Genomic DNA, 19,165 nt, shown 5'->3' with positions numbered 1-19,165 from the left:
GAGATTCTGGTCCATTGATAGATGGATATGCAAATAAAGTGACTTGTGCCGAACATGAATACCTCGACTGAGGGGAATGTCTCCCACGACCTTGACTGGAGATTCGGAGGAACGATTGTATTTAATTCCTTTTTTATTAGCCACAGTGAAGCTTCGTGGAAAGGACGAATGACTGTGATACTTAGCGCACCTGGTTCAAAGAAAGTCATTGGAAGATTATTTCTCCATCAAAATTGTTCTGATAAATTCAACAATTCAACAGGCATTAACTGAATCCAACAAACACTTCTTTTTTTTGGTACTAGGGATTTAACTCAGGGGTGCTTAACCACTGAACCACATCCCCAGTCCTTTTTGTTTTTACTTTTGAGACAAGTTCTCACTAATTTGTTTAGGACCTCACTAAGTTGCTGAGGCTGACCTTGAACTTGCAATCCTCCTGCTTCAGCTTCCCAAGCCGCTGAGATTGCAGGCATGTCAACTGCACCTGGCTCAACACATTTTGAACTGCCTGCTACACAAAAATTTTAGTGAGGCACAGTGATTATGCTTAAGGACCTGACAATCTAGTAAGATGAGGAGGAGGCTGCTAGGCACTATAACACCTAGAAACTGGTTTAGAGCACCAGAAGTATTCGCTGACACCTCACTGTCTCTTGATCAACATAACCAATTCCTGCCAGTTCTACCAACAAGCTTCCTTGAGTCCATCCACTTCTGCCCTCTCCACAGACCCTGGTCATGTGCCTCACAACCATTCTGTTCTGCACTATAGGAAAAACTAGCCTTTCTACCCATGTGCACCGTAAGTGACCCTCCCCTGCAGTCAGCATGACTGGCTATGTTCATCCATGATTAAAACTCTTCTTTGACTTTCCACTGCTCCTGAAATAATAGGGTTGTATTTTTTTGTCCTGTCTCAACTTGCACCACTCTCCTTCTCTGTCCTCCAGCCACATTGGCCTTTTCACTCCCCCTGTTCTACGATGTGTCATGATTCTTTCTTTGTGTTCTTTTTTCTAAAAATCTTCTCCTTCCTGCCTGAAGTAACCCTTCTTATCCACTAGCTCTTGGCTCAAGGGTCTTCAGGGAAGATTTCTACACTGCATCAGTTTTCTCCACTAGATCCTGACATACACCAATATTCCTTTCCTTCCTAAACCTCAGCCCAATGTATACTTACATTATTTGTATTACTGTGTGACTAATGCCCATCTCTCCCATTAAACTATAAGCTCTGTGGAAACAGGATCTGTAGCTCACCATTGTATTCCTAGCACACATGTGGTATTTGGCACCTGACTGGTTGCCAAGTGATGCTAGTTAAACGAATGACTAACAGAGACATCTGAGACAAATTCTTATTCTCATTAGTTCCACACATGTACTGCATAACCAGTTAGAGACCCCTAACTATCCGTAGTCACAATAAGCAAAGCATATTACATTATTCACGTGTATCAATACACTAAAGGCTCTAAGTATGCAGAGACAAAGGCACACCCACAATTGCATGCAAAATACATCCCATTGGTGGATTGGACTAAAAGTAAAAAGAAACATGTAAATCCAGACAGCAAAGTGATATGTGTCTCTAATCTCCAGTCTTATATCAATTTGTTGAACTTGATGAAAATGATATAAATTCCTAATGAGGATGGCTTATATGACTCATATATGTCACACTGGCATTCTAACTCACACATAAAACACATTTTCTTTTATTTCAAAAAGCTATATAAATAGTTCACCTGGCCAGGTGGAAAGTGCAGTAGAAAGGGAGCAAAGGGGAAACCGGGGAGAGGTTGGCCTGGGATGGAGGGAGAGTGAGAGGGTGAGAGCAGAAGGGTACTCCAGATGTGCAGCTTCTCTACCTGGCTGCTCCTGCACTGGCTCCTGCAGAACTACAGTAGTTGCTTCTCCGTAGGCCGAGGACAAGTATTCTTCGATGTCACTGTCACGGAGAAGTTCCATTCCTGATCCATCAGCGTAGATAACAAAAAATCTGTTTAAAGAGATAAAAATGTAATCATGAAATATTCAGTTAAAGACTTCTTCAGCTTGAAATTGAGAATAAAAGTCGTTTAACTGTTAGGATTAGCTTTCTACCTCGGAACATGTTCACCGTAGATTTGCAGATAATTCTTTTCAAGGTGAATGGATGATAAACTATCATAGCCCTCGGTTTCTACATTGAAATCATCTTCTGATTTTTTTCCAGGTAACAAAGTTGACACGCTACCGTCAGCCATGACCTAAGACACAAAGCATATAAGCAACCAACATAAAAAATAACAAGCCCTAATGCTCATATTTCCGCTGATCCAATCTGAGACAGAAGGTGATCTTTTGGTATACTCAGAAAATCAGGTATATTCATTTGGAAAATGTTCATTTAAGTATTGATTGTATTAATAAAAATGAAAATGCAAACAGTACAGTTCTTAAAAACCACACTTAGAATGTGAAAACAAATTGGAATGTATTTAGACGAAAGTTAATAGGTTTGGGAGGGCTGGAAAATCTCATCCAACGAGGCTTTGTTTAAAGAATAGAGAATTTTAAAAACACGAAAGGTTGTGTGAGGGTTGTGTTGAAATAGTGAAGAGGCCACTGCCTGAGGAATGAGGGCACAAGGGAAGAGGCACAGGCTGCAGGTTCACTGTCCACGTGAGAAACAGCCTTGGAGCCATGACTGCCCGTTAGGAGCGTGGTTCAGGCTCACAGATCACTGAAGGGGAGGTCCAGGAGGAGAGTCAATGCTAAGAGACATGCTTGGCCTGGGCAAGCCAGAGACTTGAATCAGAAAGGGCTGGGGCGTAATGCTTCCACCTCAATTTTTTTCCCGCCAATGGGAATTTGTCAATGTGAACTCAGGCTGTTATCTAGGAAAGAAAAAATAAGCTGAATCAGAGCTTGTCTGCATACAAAAACAAAGTTAGCGATTCTGTGGTATGAGTCCAAATTAAAAAAATAATTTCATACCCACTAGCCCATGGAGGAAACTTCACAGCAGGGTAAGAAGTTGAAGGAAAGAAAGAGATAGAGAGGGGGTTGGGGAGAGGGAGAAAGGGAGAGAGGGGGAGGGAGGGAGGGAGGGAGAGAAAAGAAAAAAGAAAAGAAAGAAGAAAGAAAGAAAAGATAGAAAGAAAGAAAGAAAGGAAGGAAGGAAGGAAGAAAGGAAGAAAGGAAGAAAGGAAGAAAAGAAAAGTGAAGAAATGCTTAGAATAGGGGTTGGTGAACTTTTTGGTTGAGGACCAGAAGTAAATACTTCAGGATTTATAAGCCTTATGTTCTTTGTTGCAACTACTCAAATATTCCATTATTTTTTATTTGTTCTAATTGTTATACAAGATAATGGAATGTATTTTGACATATAGAGTCAAAATACAGAGTATAGAATATAACTTCTCTTTCTTCTGGCTATACATGATGTAGCCATGGTTGTGTAATCATATAAGGACATAGGATAGTAATGTATGATTCATTCTACTATCTTTCCTATTCCCATTCCTCTTCCTTTCCCTTCATTCCCCTTTTTCTAATCTAAAGTACATCTATTCTTCCCTAATCCCCTACCTCATTATTGTGAAGTTAGCCTCTGCATATCAGAGAAAACATTTGGTCTTTGATTTTTTTGGGACTGGCTTAGCATGATATTCTCTAGCTCCATCCATTTACCAGCAAGTGCCATAATTTCATTCTTCTTTAAGACTGAGTAATATTCCATCATGTATATATACCACATTTTCTTTATTCATTCATCTGTTGAAGGGCACCTAGATTGGTCCCACAGTTTAGCTATTGTGAATTGAGCTGCTATAAACATTGATGTGGCTGCATCACTGTACTATGCTGATTGTAATTTCCTTGGGTATAAACCAAGAAGTGGGATAACTGGGTAAAATGGTGGATCCATTCTAAGTTTTCTGAGGAATCTCCATACTGCTTTCCATAGTGGTTGCACCAATTCACAGTCCCACCAGCAATGTATGAGTGTGCCTTTTTCCCCACATCCTCACCAGCATTTATTGTTGCTTGTATTCTTGATAATTGCCATTCTGATGGGAGTGAGATGAAATCTCAATATAGTTTTAATTTGCATTTCTCTAATTCCTAGAGATGTGGAACATTTTTTCATATATTTGTTGACCAATTGTATTTCTTCTTTGAAGTGTCTGTTCAGTTCCTTCGTCCATTTATTGTTTGAGTCATTTATTTATTTATTTATTTATTTATTTATTTATTTATTTTGGTGTTAAGTTTTTTGAGTTCTTTGTACATCCCGGATATTAATGCCCTGAGGAGCAGGTGGCAAAGATTTTCTCCCGTTTTCTCTCTTCTTCACACTCTTGTTTCCTAGGCTGTACAGAAGCTTTTTAATTTGATACATCCCATGTATTGACCCTTGATTTTACTTCTTGCACTCTAGGAGTCTTGTTAAGAAAGTCATTTCCTAAGTTGACATAATGAAGAGTTGGGCCTACTTTTTCTTCTGGTAGGTGCAGGGACTCTGCCTAATGCCTAAGTCCTTGATCAACTCTTCCATTACTGAGCAAACAGCCAAACACAAATTAGTAAACAAAAGTGTGGCTGTGCTCCAGTGGTTCTTCGTGCAGTAACACTGAACTTGAATCTGTCATTTTTACATGGATACAATATCCTTTTTTTTTTTTTTTTTAAACAATCTAAAATGTGAAAAACAAAACCCCAACAAACCATAATTGTTGCCACCCGCAGCAACAATCCCACGGGAATTTATTGGAGGTGGACTGGGAATGAACTACTTCTATTATCTTTTTCTGGGCTGCTTTCTTTCTTACTTGCTTGTTCACTAGTTTATAGAGGAAAAGAGGTTTTGCTTAGAGGAAGAGAGGCTTTGCTTAGAGGAAGAGAGGCTTTGCTTAGAGGAAGAGAGACTTTGCTTAGTTTTAGAGGTGCTACGCTTTCAGAGAAGCTATTTCTTAGAGTTCTGCTTCTTCTTCTTAGAGGTCTGCTGCTTCTTCTTAGAGGTGTGTCTTACGTCCTATCAGAGGTGCTGCTTATCAGAGGTGCTTCCTACAGGTGCGGTCTTAGTCCTGCGTTCTGCGATCTGTAACCTGCGACCTAGAGGTGTGTTCTTAGTTCCGTATTCTGCGATCTCCTCCCAGGTGAAGAGAATGTCTTATATACCCTAAGGCAGCCAATCAATTTAGGATTAAGTAGCACGGTTGGAGCATGCGCCACGGTACCAATCAAGAAAGAATGAGGAACATCTGTTGACCACTAGCGCAGAGGAGACATTAATCAGGCAAAAGGTCATAAGAGATCACGCCGTGTTAACACTAATTATGTGCCACCTCTTGGCCCAATGCCAGCCGCCATCTTAGGGCTGCTTAAACATGTCTCTGCACATAATTAGGTGATAGGACCTACAGATCAGTGGCCATGACTTTCAGTGACTGGACCAGAGGTGAGGGGACAGTCTCTGTGTCCACAGACAGAAATGGGAGACAGAGTGTTGCCACAGAATAGCTGAGCATCTATCCAGACTCTCTGCCTCCCCATTCTTGGTCTTTCCAGACAGTTCTCCATGGATTCTGCCTCATCACATGCGTTTGCCTGCAGCCTTGTGTTTACTCTCACTTTCACCTGGGTACAGACCATTCTTGTGTTGTTCTTTGTGGTGGCGTTATGTTTCTGTTTGTTTGCTTATTAGTGGTGCATTACAATGACAGTGGGATTCATTATTCCATTTTCATACATACACATAATATAATTTGATCAATCTCATTCCCTGCTACCTGCCCTTTCCTTCCCCTCCACCCTCATCTGATCTGCTTGCTCTACCCTACTGATCTTCCTTCTATTATTATATATAACTAGCATATTACACACACACACACACACACACACACACACACACACACAGAGAATTCACTGTGGTATATTTGTACATATACAGAGCATAATTTGGCAGATTTCCTTCCCCAGTACTTCCCCCATGCCCTCCCCTCATTCTTCCCTTTTGATCCCCTTCCTCTCTATTCTATTGGTCTTCTATTTTCATGAGATCCCTCCCTTTGATATTGCTTTTTTCTCCTTCTCCCTCTCTAGCTTCTGCCTATGAGAGAAAACATTCCACTCTCGCCTCCTTTCTGAGTCTGGCTCATTTTACTTAGTATCATGCTTTCCAGTTCTATTCATTTACCTGTAAATGACATAATTTCATGTGGTGGAATTATTTTTAAATGTCTACCGATATTCCTTTCTTTCTGTTCTACTTATCTATTGGGCTTTAATATTTCTATTGCTCCAGTTGTTGGGTTTGCCATCCCCATCAAAGTACACTTGAAAAATCAAGGAAAAAATAATGACATTCATGACTGCTTGCCCAAAGCATTGGCAGAAAGTGGCTAACTAAGCCCAAGATGATGGAAGTAAAATCTACATAGCCACTGACTATGGTGAAATGTCTTCAAAGCACAGCCACAGGCAACTGTCTCCATACTGAAGATGTACTTCACCTGAAAGTTGTTTCCCTCAGGATCCAGGACCTCACAGATAATCTCCGATGTGTGCTTCATGATGTACCTACTGGCTCTCAGGTGCTCACGCTTTGGGAAATGGTAGATGTTACCACTTGATTCGTGGCAGTACGTAGCTGAACAATCCCTATCAATGTAAAGGCAGCCTGTGTTTGCAGGTAGCACCTGGAAGGAAAAAGGCAAGGCAGAGAGGACTCTCAATTTCTTGTCAATTTGAGGTCTTATAAAATCATGTTAGGAAAAAAAAAATGCCAGTAGGTCCTAGTCACAAATTACATTACCAGGAAGAAAACATAACCCAAGAGAGGACTTACGGCTTAGGAAGAACTTGATAAGGAGACAAAATGAATAATTAAAATATAGTTATTCTGTGTTCTCACATTTTACTTATCCATTTTAATATCTCTTCTAAGTAATTGCTCTGCGCCCCCCCTTTTTTTTTCTATATTTAATGCATTTTACCTGGGGTAAACAAAACCTGTGGGATCTATTGGGTTTTGGAATAAAAGGCATCTCCAAAAGGGCCAAAAGCCATGGGATAAATGTTAGAAGCTCTTATTGGTCCTCATACCTCTGGTGACTGACAGAGTCCTTAAGTAATAGATTTTATGTAATGACTTCTTGTTCAGATATATTTTTTTCTGAAACATAATTCACATATTATAGATTTACCATTTAGGACTTTAGGGAATGGGAAAGAGATGGGGGAGGGGGAAGGGAGAGGAGAAGGGAGGATAGACATGACCAATGTATGATATGTGTATGTGCGGGAATGTCATAGTGAAACCCAATAATTTGTAAATTAATGTATTAATAATAAAAATTGTCAAATAAAGAATTATACACTTTAAAAGAATATAATTCAGTAATTTTTAGTATATTCCAATATTGTACAATCATCCCTAATTCCAGAACATTTTTATCACCTTCGAAGGGTCCTGATCCCCTTAGCAGTCGCTCTGCATCATTCATGGCTCTAAGCTCTGGCAACCACTAATCCTCAGGATTTACCTGTTCTAGACTTTTCATATAAATGGAAGCATGCACTATGTGGCCTTTCCAGTCGGACTTCTATCACTTAGCATCATATTTTCAGGATTCATCCATGTTGCAGTATATATCAATAATCCATTCCATTTTATAGGTGAATAATATTTCATTTTATGACTATCTCACATTTAATCTACCACTCATGAATTGCTACACTCTCAATTTTTAAAAAAATCATTTTGAAGTTCTGCTATAATCATCCGTGTATATGTTTTTGTGTGGATGTGTGTTTCAATTTCTCTTGGATATATATCTAGGGATGCAACTGCTGAGTCATGTGACATCTACGTTTACTTTTTGAGGAATTGTCAAGCTGTTTCCCAAAGCAACTGCATTAGGATAATCCCCACCAGGAATGTGTGAGGATTCCAGTTTTCCCATGTCCTCGCTCACACTTGTGATTCTCTCTTATTTTGATTAGTTATTCCAGTGAGTATAAAGTAGCATCTGATTGTGGTTTGGTTTGCACTTCCCTAAGTGACTAATGATGTTAAGCATGTTTTTGTGGTTTATTTGCCAGTTGTCTTTTTCTTGGAGGAATTAAAATCCTTTGCTCACTTTACAATTGGATTGTTGGTCATTTTATTGTTGAGTTGTGGTTCTTTATTTATCCTGTGCATTAGGTAACCATTTTCATATATATGATATGCAAATAGTGCCTTCTGTAGTTTAGCTTCTGCTTTCTTGGTGTCCTTTGAGGCAAATTAATTTTTATTTTTATTCACAATATTTAAAAATTGTTTTCATTTTAAACTTTTGGAATGGTGTGATGTACAAAGCTGCTCCCCCTGACCTTTCCGGTGCAGCCATTTTCCCCACCTCCCAACCACTTGTCAATCTGTGAACATCCTAGCTAGCTATTGGTTCATCAGTCAGCTTGTAAGTATCCTTCTCCGATACTGGTCCCCTGTTAGCCCCGCGGGATTCAATTGCTTTACTGTAGTTATCCCGCCATCTTTCCTCATCTTTCTCTGTTTCCTACTCACTTTCTCTATCCTCCTCACTTTCTTACGCATGCCCTTTCTCGTTCCCTTTCTTTTCCTCTCATTTTCTCTCTTATCCTGCAGGGAGACACTCTGTTTGCTTAATAAACTCCCTTATGTGATTTTCCGTGTCAGGCGTGGTTTCCATGGGATCCCTTACAAATGGCACCAAAGAAACCATTGCCTAATCCAAGGACATGAACATTTAATGTAAATACCTGTTTTCTCTCATCTCTCACTTTCAGCACTTCCCTTATCCTGTGATATTCTATGCTGAATGGAGGATGACATTATTGTCAAAAGGGGTAAACTGGCTTCAGTAACAAATGTTTGCCAATGAGATCTTTGTCTATCATGTTCTGACTTTGAGTTCTCAGTACCTTGTGAGGTGGTATGTGATGTCTCAGCTCCACAGTCCATCTCTAGCTAGTAAAATGGGGAAGGCAAATCCTTTCAAGACTAAAGAGACTGTAGGCTGACACCAGGTAGTTGTGTTTAAGAGGAAAATGGAGGAGATGGGAGATGCTCCTCCTTGACCTTCCAAGAACAAAGCTTTGCTTCAGTAAGGCAAAGAGTTTGCCCAGGACAGCACAGACAATATGCCCTCAGAGTAGGGATGGACTGGAGGTGGGGACAAAGAGCTAAGAATGAGACTTGAAGCTGAGTGCAGTAGCATATGCCTCTAATTCCAGTGGCTTGGGAGTCTGAGGCAGGAACTTTGCAGGTTCAAAGCCAGCCTCAGCAATTTAGTGAGGCTGACCTAGTGAGACATTGTCTCAAAATGAAAAAGTTTTTTTTAAAGGCCTGGGGATGTGGATCAGTGGTTAAGGGTGCTTGGGTTCAAAAGAAAAAGAAAAAAGAAGTTGGAGATGACTGGAGGGGAAGCTCAGCAGATAGGTAGGGGCCAGATCATCCTAATGCTTCTAACATCCACAGAACTAGCACATAAGGGATACTTAGCAAATGTATTTTGGTTTATAACCTAATCTGAAGTTACTGAACCTTTATAAAACAAGCAGGGCAATATTTTTCTGGAATAGATTGCAAAAGGAACATGAATAAATTAAAGTCCGAGAAGCATATTCTAAGTTCAGGAGAAAAAAAGAAAAGAAAAAACAAGAACAGTTTGCACTGCAGAAATGTTCACTGCCCTGGGGGAGTGGGTTTTCTTAGCAGAATGGACACTTACCTTGGGCAATCCTCATTTCCAACTAGACCTACCTGGTACGTTCCCTGTGGCTTTGCAATAACAGATGTTCCATCCCCAAAGGTGGCGCAGCAGCTGCTGTCCTCGCAGTTGGTGATAACAGTGGCATAGTGTGTGTTTTCTATCCGCATACACTTCACCTGTCTGGTGATGGTCTGGGGATCCTCACCTATGAGCAAAGGCGTGGTAAGCAGATCTGAGATGAGGCAGACACTGGAAAACAGACCCTGTCCTGTGAATCTCGCTGCTGTCTCCTGGCTGTCTGGATTCCCGTGGAAAGCAGATTCCACAGGGTTGGAGTGTGGCCTATTCTGTCGATTCAGAATAATTCTTCCAGAACAAATTTTCACGCCAGTTATTCTCATTCTTTTTATTTTGAAAGTTTTTCAATTTGAAAAACTGAAAAGCGTAACATTTAAATTAACCCCTCTGGTATTTACCACTCAAAATTTACACTTCTTACTACTATTTTGCCATATTTGTTTCAATATTTATAATATGTATATGAGAAAAATTATAAAGTTGAAGTTTCTCTTGTGCCTGGATTTAACTACTTCTTACAATCAATTTTTATAATATAAATATAAAAACCAATAATTAATATTTTTTCCTTTAAATTTAAAAAAATTAAATGTTACTCTATGGAGTTATATGATTATGTACATTACTTCAAATAATTATATGATTACATAATTCTACCTACCATTCCATATCTGCTTTTTTCTTTTAACAGTGTGTTGGAGCCTTGAGCATTCTTGATAAGTGTGTGTGTGGGGGGCGGGGTGGGAAGAGGGAGAGAGCGGGAGATTTCTTATAACCATTATACGGTGTTCTTTTTGTATGAACACACCATATTTTATTTTTCTGTCATTGAAGGACATTTATGTTTTTACAGTATTTCAATGTGATAATCAGTGTTGAAAGTAGCACTCCTGCACTTGTTTCTTTGTAGAATATAGAAGAGTACCTCTTTCTACATATACATACAAACAAAATTAATACATCATATTAAATAAATGATTTTACAGAGCAGGAGTGGGGAGATGTGGGTCAAAGCTGCTAACTTACACATATACAGGATGAATGTCTAGAGATCTAACATATAGCATGAGAACTATAATTGGTACTTTTTGTATTGTATGAAATATTCTAAGAAAGTAGATTTTAAGTGTTCTTAATACACACACAATAATTATGTGAGGTAATGGACATGCTAATTTGCTTGACTATAGTAATCATTTCACTATATATAAAGATATCAAAGCATCATGTTATACACCTTAAATATATACAATTTAAAAAAAAGCAGCTCTGGCATTTAGTAAAAGGGAATCAGGGAAAAACTTTCATTTAAAAATACTCTTTAAATTCAGGATAGAAGAGTGATAGGCTCTTTGATTCTTTGAGCAGGTTCCAGTTAATTAGCAACTGCAGCTTCCTTTCTTCTTACACTACCTTGCTGACAATAAGATATGCTCAGACTTGAAGGAAGACCAACCCGAGGTCACCTGTTTATGCAAAATAGATGACTTCAGGATCAAAGGAAACAGATCCGAGGGCTAATATCCAGGATGAGTGAGTCATGATTATTTGCTTTCAGTTGACACCAATGTGGACCTTCAGTGGTATAATGAGAAAGACTATCCATACGCTAACTAGAGCTGTTATCACTCCTGTCTCTGTTGAGTATGAAGAGCGTAATAAAAGGTAGTCATGCATTCCCATCTTCGTTGCAGCCATTATCACAGCAGCCAAGATCTGGAAACAATCTAAGTGTCCATCATGGATGAACAGGTGAAGAAAATATGGTAAAGATACACAATAGGATGTCATTCAGCCTTAAAAAGGAAAGAAATCCTGTCATGTGCAGCAACATGAGTGAAAATGGAGTATATTATGTTAAGTAAATAAGCCAGGAACACAAAGAAAATTACTGCATGATCTTACTTATATATAGACTCAAAAAAAGTTAAACTCACACAAGTGGAGAGTAGAATGGTGGCTCTTAAGGGTTATGGGGGTGGTCACAGTTTGGGGAGATGTTGGTCAAAGGACACAAAATTTCAGTTAGATAGGAGGACTAAATTCACAAGATTTATTGTACCATATGGTGAGTGTAGTAAATAATAATATACTATGTCTAGTAAATTGCTAAGACAATCGACTAAGTTCTCACTACAAAAAAGTATGTGTTGAGGTAAGGCATATGGTAATGAGAATGAGCCATTTTACAGTATATACATTTTCAACACATCATGTTGCACGTGGCAAAGAGATGTGATTTTTGTCAGTTAAAAATTAAATTAGGAAACCAAGACAAACAGCAAAATAGTAATAATAATAATAATGGCAATACAACACAAGGTTTTAATAGGTCCTTATATGGATTGCATGAGTGTTCTTTGATTGGTCTAATTTATAAAAAAATTTTTTTTTCTTAGAAGTATGTTCAATAATCTTTAAGGATTGTGTCTATCTAATGCTGAGTTATAAAAATAGAACTTGAAAAATAAAACTTACTTGTTTCTTGATCTTCTGGAGAAATAATGTGATCTTCATAAACTTGATAAAAGGTTGTGATTCTGGTACCATCAGCATGGTCGACGATTCGAGTACCATCTTTCCTTTGTACAATGACCACTTTGTCTTCTCGAGTTGTCATAACCTGAACATGTAAAGGCAGGGCAAAATCACTGGGTCAAGTGGTTAATTCCCAGTGCAGATATTGTTATGCTCCACTGAATACAAAGATAGTACCATCAAAATCCTGCTTATTTATTTTCAAGTGAAGGTTCTAGCTTATCTATCTGATCTACAATTTGCAACAATTCCTGAGGCAGGCAGTTACTCCCAGTTTGCAGATGAACAAATTTAGGCTTAAGAAACTTCCCAATGCCAAAGCATATTTATAAATAACACGTTAGCATCAGGACTGTGTTGACCCAGGTCTGTCTGGGAAAATGCCCACCAGTCTTCTTTCCTAGGAAACTACAAAGTTAAATCTGGTGTATTGTGACTGCTTTTTATCCTGGGAATTCCTGCACTGCAAGACTATACTGGATGGGTGAATTACAAGTTGGCTTGCAGATGCTGGGCCTAATGTCATCAGAGCAGTACATGGAGATTGGTTAGGAGATAGAGGCTGCAGCTTTTCTGTGTCAAGTTGATGTACACATCCATGCACTCCTATCTGAGGCTGTTGTGCATGCCCTGTGTGGATTTGAGGGGTTCAATCAAGTAGTTGTTGGGCTTCCCAGCTGGATGAGGATGCTGCACTGATCATGCTTTATTTCCTGTCTTATATCCTTCCCTAAAGCAATCAGAGATTAAAGTCTATTCTGTTCTGTTAGTTTGTCAGTCTTAACCTGTGCTGTGTTCCTTGTGTTCAGGTAGACAGGATTACTTTGGAAAATGGAGAGAAGGTCTGAGAAGGAAAACAGCAGAATCATCTCTGACAGGAAGAAAAGGAGTCAGTCCATTATCTTCCAGATCTATTCCTGTGCAGTCCAAACGAACACAAATTTACTGATTGCTGATCATGTGTCCTGTACTATGATGGTGCTGGGTACTATAAGGACAAGACTAAAGTTTAATTCTCTATTCTCTAGGAGTTACAGCCCAGTAGGATAGTCATTGAGGAAGTGACTAAAGGGAACGCATTAGAAGGTCAAAGGGCCACCGTTTTCTGTAGTGAGGGTTCTGACCTGGTCCAGCTTCTTCTAAGGAAACAATGCTGAGCTCAGTCTTGGTGTGTTGGTGCAGAGTTGTATGCTTGACAAAGTATCCCGCCAAGGAGTGGGAAGAGACTGGGAGGCTAGGGATCAAGTTGGGAGGGTTTTGGCCCTCATCTGTAGGAGGGCAAAACATGACTGCAGAGTTTTTAATATATAGACTAGAATAGGAATCTTAGAAAAAATTCAGCTAGTCCTAGAAATCCTTCAGTTTGAAAGAACAATTGGATTCTTGCCTATGGCAGCTAAATCACTGATGAGCTGTTATGAACTGAATGTTTGGGTCCCCTGACCCCAATTTATATGCTGAAATCCAAAGCCCCACATTGACCGTATTAGAAGGCAGGACCTTTGGAAGATGATGAGGTCATGAGGGCCTAGCCCTCATAAATGAGATTAATACCCTTATAAAATGGATCCCAGAGAGCATATGCATTTTCTTTCCACAACTAGAGAACTCTGCTGTCTGCAACCTAGAAGAGGGTGTTTACCAAGCCAGGCTATACTGGCACACACCCTACCTCAAACTTCTATCCTTCTGGAACTGCCAGAAACAAAATTCTGTTGTTAGAAGCCACCCAGGCTAGGTTGCTTTGTTACAGCAGCCTGAATAAATAAAACCATTGAAAACCACTTTCCTGAGAAAGTGCTTTGAGTCTTACCAAAAAACAAACAAACAACAACAACAAAAAAAAATAGCAATGGAAGAGAATATGCAATTATTTCAGAAGCAAACTGAAGAAGAATGGGAAAAGTGCTAGGTTAGATAATTTAATTCATCTCAATAGCAAGCAGTTGTTTTGCTTTCACCAGCAGAATGTGGTTACTAGAGATAAGGCATCTAGGAAATTCTTCATTTTGCTTAGATTCAGAAGATGCTGCTGTGCTCCACCTGAAGTATTAGGGAAATAGCTAAAGAATGGAAGGAACCCAGTTCTTAATCACCAACAACTAGCCCTAATCTGGCCCCAGCTCTTGCTGGATGTACACTCTTCACCACATTACATAACTTGCTGAGGTTCAGTTTCTTCATCTGTGTGCTAATGTACTTGGGTGTGAGGACTGAATGGGACAATGTACATAGAACCCCTGAAAGAAAAGCCTGGCACATGGAAGGTGCTGTTTAATTCAAGAGTTGTGATTTTCATACAACTCATTAGTCACTTATTCTTATGATACAAATAAAATCTTTTGTATGATTGCTCTTTGGTGTTGAATTCTTGAGTTATTCAATGTGAGTGTGTCACATCCTTAAATATATCTTTGAAGTGAAGGATCATGAACAAATTTCTATCACTCACTGTGATAGACACAAAGTAAGAATAGGGCATATAGCTTCTCGTTTCAAGAAGATAAGATATACATACAAGCATGTTTAACTTTAGGAAACACATGACATCATTAATTGTATAGATCTTAAAGTGGTATAGAAAATCCATGACTTACCTTTCACTTCAAAAATTGGCATTTTGTTCTGATCTGGTTGTACCAATCACACATACAAAGTTAGCATTCCGTGATACAATGTTTGTCTAATATACCATATAATGTGTTTAGAGTTGAGAAGATAGATTCATTCATCCATTCATCCATCCACCTATGTACTACTAAAAACTATTTATTTAAAATTTATTATTTGCCAGACACTCTTCGGCATATTGTTTCAGGGCTCTAATGGTTTAGAAATTTTGCAATAACCAGTAGTTTGCCATACCGTTCCATTGATAGGATCTGTGGCCTGAAAGGATAAAAATGGGGCCAAGTCTGCTATTCTTTCTAAGCCTTTGGTGCCAATCCGATTTCCTTCAGGTGTGGTTGTAAACCAGGTGCCTATGTGAACCTCCACAGGAGTTACTGTATGAACTACTTCTGGTTGAGGTTCATGGGTTTCACTCTTATGTGCCATTGATGATTGATATTTGTGACCTTTTCCTGTGGAAATTAAAGTAAAATAAAGAATAACATCATTTATTTACATTATAAGTTTTGAAACCATATAAACTACCTCAGATACCAAGGCATACACAATGCTAAGTGGTCTTCACCAGTTATGTTATTTCTCAATAGGGAAAAATATCAGGTTATGAATATCTTAATTTTGGCAAATGAGCCTTGGCTGGATCCCTATCACCTTCCCTGAAATATCCACAGCTTGCTGTCTGCTACATAAAAGCTATTTGGTTAATTTCTGTACACTTTTATATTTTGCATATACCTTCCTGGGTCCCAGATTTGGGGTTCTGTACTCTGGATTTTAAAGTTGACTTTTTCTCTTGCATGTGGGTCAAATGTTAAGATTTCTTCTTTTGACATCGAACTATAGTCTGTACCAGTTGTTGACTTCTGATTCCCCTCACTTTGTCATTTTATTAATCACATGCAGCAAACATCTTTCTTTAAACCTGGTTCTGGGGAACAAACAGCCAGGTGGACCCTAGGCCTCTCATTAGGGAAGATGGTACAGTTTAAATACTACACTGACGAACATCTGACTCATTCCCCCATTTCCATCCTCCCAGCTGACATCCACTGGGAACAGAAAGACAGAATGGAAGGCATCCTCATGGAACTCTGAGATCAATATCTCTTTAAAAAAAAAAAAAAATATATATATATATATATATGTATATACACACACACACATACTCTATATTGAAAATTCCACATAGAGCATTGATTCTTACAGAATGCTTTTGTTGATCCATATCGTATATCCATATCTAAGGGTGCAATTCAACCATGCTTTGACAATTTTCTGTGCCAACGTAACTATGAACATGACACCTTTATTAATATTTTCTCCATCACTTTCTTAAGGCTATAGCCTTAAATCAACAAAGCAGTAAAGTTGAGCCCTGACTAGAAAAATTTTCCATTTTCTATGTGTGAATCCTCCTCTGTGGCCATTTCATGTTACCTGTGTGTTGCTGCTGAAGAAGTACACAGTGGAACATCATTACATGATGTTTCTACTATTCAGATACAGTTGGTATAAGATGATAGTCAAATATAATAGGAAGGCAATGCACTTCAAATGCTTATTACCTTTGTTTTAATGTAATTTACTTAACTTTATGTAACTTAATTAATAATGGTTAATAAATTCCTAAAACACAAACTGGCTCTTGTGAGCCAATTCAAACACACCACTAAACACACCAGAATGAAAAGATGCCCAGTACCAAGTGAACTCCCATGATGTGACAGCTCAATTCCTAGATATATGCCCAACAGAAACACGCACATATATTCACAAAGACATAGATAAGAATGTTCACGAGATCCATATCTCAATCTCTCTCTCAGGGCAGATTTTCTTCATTTCTGTGAATAACAATGAGTAATTTACAGGTGAGATTTTAAAGTATGTTATCAAGCCTCAAAGACGATGTAAACTCACAACTAGAAATAAATTGCATACAAAGAGAGTAAACGGGGGAGATCCAAGATGGTGGACTAGAGGAAGGCTGCATTCCTTGTCGCTACAGAACTCTGGTTTCAAGCAGAGGATATCTGTTTCTCGGTGAGGCAGTTTTTGCTGCTTATCGATCCCCTGCTGTTTACCCCATTTGTCTGCTGTGATGACCTGCAGTCTGCCACCATATCGATGCCTTTTTTGAGTGCAGATTGCTCACTGTCAGGCATCTATCATCCACCATTTGCCTGCCTCTCGCCTGTCCATCGCCTGCCTTACACCTATCCATCACCCAACGCACGAGGTTCAACTCCAGATCCTCCGACAACAGTCAGCAAACTGATCGCCGACCACCAGTGGAGCACCAGCTGCCTGCTGTTGCCTGGAAGTTCACTGTTATAGTACCTGCAGGTTTGATTACACATGGCTGCCGCCATTTTGAGACAACAGCCAGGCCCCATAGGACCCCTGGCCTGACTGACTGAGCCCCATCTCCAGGATTCCTCAGCCCGACCTGCCTCTGGGGTCCTCACATCGACTGACTGCTCCCTGCCGCCAGGACCCCCAGACCAACTGATTGCGCTCTATCACCGGGACCCCAGACCGACTAATTGCACCCAGCCTCCAGGATCCCACAACCTCACCGAACACACCGGACCTCCAGGACCCCTGCCGGACCAACCGCATCCCGTCTCCAGGACCTCCAGCTGACCACGTCCACCCCTGAGCTGCAGCTCCCCATTTGCCAACACATTTCGAAGCCAGAGCAGCCACCATGGATAATCCTGGAAGCCATAGCTCCCATCTTTGGATGGGGCAAATCCCATCCTGCGACACCTGCTGGAGGCTTGAAGCTCATTGTCAGGTACCTCTCATGCATCAGGCTACTGAACACTGGGAGGTTTCATTAGTATATGACTGTTATACTGTAGATTTTCTTTTTTCTCCTTTTTAAAAAATTTAAGTTTTTATTTCTTTACTTTTCTTGCTTCCTTTTCCTTTTGTTTACCTGTTCCATCAGAGTCTCTTTCTCCCTTTTTTGCATGCTAACATCCGATTTCTTTTGATTACACTCTCACCCTTTCTATTTTCTAGAACTTCTGTATATTCTTTTCTTATCCCATTAACAGCCACATTCTACATCCCTCTGCATCCTCTTTGTCCTCCATTAGAAACTGCAGACCTTATTGCAAACCTGTTTGTTTTACTGAAGATAATATTTGAACTCATTTTGTTTACTATGACAATTTTGTTATTGTCCTCATAGGGGCTATTTGGTCTAGGATTGCATAGTGTCTGATTTGGGCACTGCTAATATTGATCTCCCATTAAAGAAAGAGTTTTGGAAACCTATAGGGCCACTATAAGCCTATAGGGGGGAATCTGCAATACTCCAGATATACACTGCTAGAGGGGAAGATGCATGAACAACATGAAAAAACAAGGGAAGAAAATGATCCAAACAAATCTAGATTCTATATTAATAGAATCCAATGACAGTATGTTAGAAGAAATGTCAGAAAAGGGCTTCAGATTATACATGATTAAGATGATTCGCGAAGCAAAGGATGAGATAAGAGAGCAAATGCAGGCAATGAATGATAATACCAATAAGCTGAAAGAGCACCTGCAGGAAGCAAAAGATCATTTCAACAAAGAGATAGAGATTCTCAAAAAAAACCAAATGAAAATCCTTGAAATGAAGGAGACAATAAACCAAATAAAAAACTCAATGGAAAGCATCACCAAAAGACTAGACCACTTGGAAGAAAGAACCTCAGACAATGAAGACAAAATATTTAATCTTGAAAATAAAGGTGCCCAAACAGAGATGATGGTAAGAAATCATGAACAGAATCTCCAAGAACTATGGGACATCATGAAAAGACCAAATTTAAGAATTATTGGGATTGAGGAAGGCACAGAGATACAAACTAAAGGAATGAACAACCTATTCAATGAAATATCAGAAAATTTCCCAAACCTGAAGAATGAAATGTAAAATCAAATACAAGAGGTTTACAGAACACCAAATACACAGAATCACAACAGATCCACACCAAGGCACAGTATAATGAAAATGCCTAACATTCAAAATAAAGTTAGGATTTTGAAGGCCGCGAGAGAAAAGCATCAGATTACATATAGGGGGAGACCAATATGGATAGCAGCCGACTTTTCAACCCAGACTCTAAAAGCTAGAAGGGCCTGGAACAACATATTTCAAGCTCTGAAAGAACATGGTTGCCAAC

General features: G+C 39.3%; 1 protein-coding gene across 2 annotated transcripts in view; it reads right to left on the bottom strand.

Annotated features, from left to right (window-relative positions):
- Nucleotides 1-19,165, bottom strand: part of Spag17 (sperm associated antigen 17) — a 230,243-nt gene that overhangs the window by 43,999 nt on the left and 167,079 nt on the right. For both annotated transcript variants that reach the window (XM_047539956.1, XM_047539948.1), the window contains exons 29-35: nucleotides 15,213-15,430; nucleotides 12,288-12,432; nucleotides 9,782-9,936; nucleotides 6,507-6,692; nucleotides 2,110-2,255; nucleotides 1,875-2,005; nucleotides 63-190 (exon numbers count right to left, since the gene is read on the bottom strand). In XM_047539956.1, the coding sequence (XP_047395912.1) occupies nucleotides 63-190; nucleotides 1,875-2,005; nucleotides 2,110-2,255; nucleotides 6,507-6,692; nucleotides 9,782-9,936; nucleotides 12,288-12,432; nucleotides 15,213-15,430 (1,109 nt within the window). The remainder of the gene's footprint in view (nucleotides 1-62; nucleotides 191-1,874; nucleotides 2,006-2,109; nucleotides 2,256-6,506; nucleotides 6,693-9,781; nucleotides 9,937-12,287; nucleotides 12,433-15,212; nucleotides 15,431-19,165) is intronic.

Source organism: Sciurus carolinensis, chromosome 1 (assembly GCF_902686445.1).
Source record: "Sciurus carolinensis chromosome 1, mSciCar1.2, whole genome shotgun sequence".
In the NCBI taxonomy this organism is placed as follows: Eukaryota; Metazoa; Chordata; class Mammalia; order Rodentia; family Sciuridae; genus Sciurus; species Sciurus carolinensis.
The sequence above is the reverse complement of the archived record's forward strand: the minus strand, read 5'-3'. Positions and strand labels throughout refer to the sequence as shown.